The sequence below is a fragment of the Penaeus monodon genome, chromosome 12 (assembly GCF_015228065.2).
Source record: "Penaeus monodon isolate SGIC_2016 chromosome 12, NSTDA_Pmon_1, whole genome shotgun sequence".
Classification (NCBI taxonomy): domain Eukaryota; kingdom Metazoa; phylum Arthropoda; class Malacostraca; order Decapoda; family Penaeidae; genus Penaeus; species Penaeus monodon.
Genome location: NC_051397.1, coordinates 50,394,460 through 50,399,459, shown reverse-complemented (window position 1 = coordinate 50,399,459; position 5,000 = coordinate 50,394,460). Strand labels below are relative to the sequence as shown.

General features: G+C 35.4%; 1 protein-coding gene across 1 annotated transcript in view; it reads left to right on the top strand.

Moving 5' to 3' along the window:
* LOC119579746 (homeobox protein ceh-31-like) overlaps positions 1–3,951 on the top strand; it is a 7,442-nt gene extending 3,491 nt beyond the window's left edge. The window contains exons 2-3 of the mRNA XM_037927645.1: positions 437–712; positions 3,636–3,951. Of these exons, the coding sequence (XP_037783573.1) occupies positions 437–712; positions 3,636–3,818 (459 nt within the window). The 3' untranslated portion in view covers positions 3,819–3,951. The remainder of the gene's footprint in view (positions 1–436; positions 713–3,635) is intronic.
* The last annotated feature ends 1,049 nt before the right edge of the window (positions 3,952–5,000 follow it).

Genomic DNA, 5,000 nt, shown 5'->3' with positions numbered 1-5,000 from the left:
GTGACTGAAAATAGATATGTTTATCTTGTTGATTATATTTCCTTAATTTTAGTATCAATGTTTATGGTTGTTCTATCATTTATATCAATTATATACTGTGTCTTCCTCTAACTATCCTATTTATCAATAAAATTATTATCTTATCATCTTTCATCCTCACACATGACATCAACCCCCCACCCCCCACTACACAACCCCCCAACCCCCATCCACCACCACACAACCCCCCAACCCCCAACAACCCACCCAACCCCCAACCCCCCAACCATCCCCCACCCCCCACCACACAACCCTCTAACCCCCACCCAACCATCCAACCCCCCAACCACCCACCACCCAACCATCCCCCACCCCCCACCACACAACCCTCAATACCCCCAACCCCCCAACCATCCCCCACCCCCCACCACACAACCCTATAACCCCCACCCAACAGACCCCCCCTACCCCCCATCACCCCACCCCCCAACCACCGCATCCGCACTCCCTCGTCCCGCGCCCCTTAACCGCCTCGTCCTCCCCCGCAGACGGGTCCGGCAGCCACCTCAACCTGTTCAGCAACAAGCAGCCGCCCAAGAAGAAGCGGAAGAGCCGCACGGCGTTCACCAACCACCAGATCTTCGAGCTGGAGAAGCGCTTCCTGTACCAGAAGTACCTCTCGCCCGCCGACAGGGACGAGCTGGCGCAGAGCCTCGGACTCAGCAACGCGCAGGTGGGCGCCGGAGCGATTCGGCGTTTCTCTTCTTTTCTTTTCCTTTCTCTTCTTCCTTTCTTTTCTTCTTCTTCTTTTTTCTTCTTCTTCTTTCTTCTTCTTTTTCTTCTTCTTCTTCTTCTTTTTCTTCTTCTTCTTCTTTCTTCTTCTTCTTCTCATCTTTCTTCTTCTTCTTTTTTTATTATTTTCTTTTTTTTCTTCTCCCCTCTTCTTTTCTCTTTTTCCTCACATCTTCCCTCCTTTTTTTAATCTTCTGTCTTCCCTTCCTTCTCATTTTCTTTCTTTTATTTTTTCATTCTTCTTCTATTTTTTCTTCGTTTCCTCTTTATTTTCCTTTCCTTAACCTTCATCATCTTCCTTCTTCTCTTTCCTCCCTTCTCCTCCTTCTTTTTTTCTCTCTTCTTTTTTTTTTCTTTTTCTTTTTCTTTCTTTTTTTTTCTTTTCTTTTTTCTTTTTCTTTTTCTTTTTCTTTTTCTTTCTTTTTCTTTTTCTTTTTCTTTTTCTTTTTCTTTTTCCTTTTCCTTTTCTTTTTCTTTTTCTTTTTCTTTTTCTTTTTCTTTTTCTTTTTCTTTTTCTTTTTCTTTTTTCTTTTTCTTTTTCTTCTTCTTCTTCTCCTTCTCCTTCTCCTTCTCCTCCTCCTCCTTCTCCTTCTCCTTCTTCTTCTTCTTCTTCTTCTTCTCCTCCTCCTCCTCCTTCTCCTCCTCCTTCTTCTTCTTCTTCTTCTTCTTCTTCTCCTCCTCCTCCTCCTTTATTTGTTCCTCCTCTGACTACATTCTTTACTGAATAGAGATAGTCATACTATAGTCAATGTATTGTCCAGCGCATAAAGTTCATAGAAGTTGCTATGAAGAGGAAAATCCAATGCTCATAGTGAATTTTTATTCTTGAAATATGCTTCTTATTCTTAGTACAAGACGCGTATTTAGTAGTTGCCTGTGTGTGTTTGTTTGTCGTTTTATATGGTTTCTACATGTGCATCTATCTATATCATTACACATCTATCTGTAACTTTTTACGCACATGTCCTTACCCTTTCGCCATACATGTTTAAGTTATTTTTCTTCACTTATTTATATCAATAATACCCATTTACCCCTATCTAAATACGTACAACAATAGAGCATAAGCAAGTACACGTCTATGTTATCTACTGTCCGATACACTTAATACAGAACCATCGCATCCATACCCTTATTCACATCTACGTAAACAAACTCGTACACACATTTTCATAGATTTTCATAGAATATTCACCAGATTTTCACAGTGGGTTTAGATTATTCAGCGGGATCCGTGAAAAGCTATCGTCGTTGCGGGATCCCATTCAATCTCCGCGAAGGAAGGGGATCCGATGCTGTTATGAGTTTATTGCCAGATGTTTACAGATAATCGGCAGTATCAGCGAGGTTTTATGGGTCAATCGCGTGCTGGCAAAAAACGGAACTTTCGTCTTTATGGCCCAAGTTAAATTACATGAGGTATCAGATATGATTTTTTAAAATATTTAAAACCAATTAGGTATTTGTTTTTTTGTTATTGTTGTTGCTGTTGCTGTTGCTTTGCGCACTTTTGTTCCTCTTCTAATATACGGAATTTCAAGTTTCTTTGATTTTTATATGGAATTTGATATTTATTTTTCATATCAAATTATTCCGAAAAGAAAAAAGAAACGTAAAAAGGAAAAAAAAAGGAGATATAAGAATTCCCTGACAAGAATTGAAACACAAAATAACTAAGTTCAATAATAAAAACAACAAAAATAAATCAATATTCACCTAAACTTCCCAAACATCATCAATAAATAAAGATAATCAGATATTTAAGGATGATGCAGACGCCACTCTTCCATGCACAACGACTCGCTTTACCGACTTTGCATGACGCAGATCACTACGCTCGTCGGCGAACACGGGCATTTAAATCATGCACAAACACGCACGCACGTCATGGATGCCAGGTCTGTCATGCAGATTCTCTCTATAAAGCGGTCATGAGAAGTTGCATCAACTTTTTTTTTTTTTTTTTTTTTGAGAAAGGGATATTTCCTTTATGGTAGGGATGTATTAATAACAATCATTGTTGGCAATATCATCATTATTATTATTAATATTATTATTAATATCATTATTATTGTTAATATCATTATTAATATTATCAATTTTATTACTAATAGCATTGTTATTATTAATATCATTATTATTGTTAATATCACTTTTATTACAATCATTTTTATTACTAACATTATTATTTTTTTATTATTATTATCATTATTATGATTAATGATTTAATATCATCATTATCATCATTTCCATAATCAGTGTTATTATTATTATTATTATTATCATTACAAATTGTAGTAGTAGCAGTGCCATTATTATCATTATTACCAGTATCATTACAACTACTATTATTGTTATTGTTATTGTTGTTATAATTATTATTGTTATAGTTATCAATACATATTATCATTAACGTGATCATTATGGTTATTATCATTATTGCTGCAATGACAATAAGACAATAAGAGTAATAATAGCATGAAGAACAATGTAATGATACTGATAATAACAATAATGATAATAATAAGGGTAACACTAATACTAATAGTAATGATAATCATAAAAATAACAGCAACAACAGCAATAATGATAATGACACTGATAATCATTACCTAAATAATAGTAATAATAATGTCAATGATAATAATAATAATGACAACATTTCAACCTCGATAATAGCTCTAACAATCACAGCAAGAACAAGAACAGTAAAAAAAAAAAAAAAAAAAAAAAAGTAACATCGGCAATTATAAAAGCAACGTTAGCAGTAATAAAAAAATGTAGTGTTAAAAACAATAGCAGCAATAAAACAATAGTTCTCTCAACAACTCCCTTATACACACTCTCCCTTCGTCCTCCCGCAGGTGATCACGTGGTTCCAGAACCGACGCGCCAAACTCAAACGCGACATGGAGGAGCTGAAGAAAGACGTCGCTTCCCACAAGATCCTTAGCGACCATTCGAGCTTTATCAAGACTATGACGCAGATGGGACTCCTTAAACACAAGCCAGGGGAAGTTCTAGATATCAAGAAGTTGACGGAATGACTAGAAGCCGGGCGATTTTGATTTCTATTGAAAGAAGGAGTGGCGGTTTGAAGGGAGGAGATGAAGCGAAACGTTTCGAGCTCCGTTCCGAACAGCCGTTACTGAATCATTATCGCCATGGCTTTGTTTTATAATGTTGTTCTTGGTTATATATATATATATATATATATATATATATATATATATATATATATATATATATATATATATATATATATATATATATATAAGGTTTTGCCATATATCTGTTTATTTGAGATATCTAAAAACGATGTGATCAAGAAGTGATTAATGATTAATCGAATGGGAAAGAAAAATAAGTGAAGATGATAAACTAATGGATATATCTCAGGAAAAGTGTTTCGGAACAATGAACAAACTAATATTCGTCATGAAATAAATGACGATCACCAACGCCATTCTGATCAACAGTGTGTGAGTTCCTACCGCCGTTAACGTTGTGAAACCGAAAACCAGACACTGAAAAAAAAAACTCGAGAATCTGAGCGAAAATAGTGCCTAATACTTAATCCCTAACACGACAAATAACACATTTGCTTACTCGTGGAAACATTCTGTGTGAAATCCAACCATAATACGTCACTGAAGAATGGTTCTTTGTAAATATATGACAAAGTGGAGATCATGACGGAAAGGGAGGGTGGATATGCACGTATTCTGAAAAAAAGGGGTTGTCACAGTAATTATCTGAAACAACATAGTGAAATCTGAAAAAAAAGAAAAATACTTTAGACTTTTTTTTTAAGATTCTGTTAAATAAAAATGAATATGCAAGGTTATAAACTCTCTAAAAAAACAACTACTGATCTTGTAGTATTGTTTATCTGTACTACCCCCTCCCCCTAACCCCATACCTGCCCCCTACTCCCTATTCCTCGCTCCACAACCTTGAAAGCCACACAATGTACAAAAGATTCATATATATTTAGCAGAAGGTAATGGTTACATGTACTCCCAGTGACTTGACCTAATGGAATGTCTTCGTGGTTATGTACACACACTGTTCCTAAGATTTTTCTCCCAATAGGTTTTCCTGTATATCATGTGTAATTATTAATTCACTTTTCTGTTATTGTTATTGTTGTTATCCTAATTACCATTTTTATATTTTTTGGGGGTATAGATATCCATGGGGTCATTATTATAATTATTATTAACATT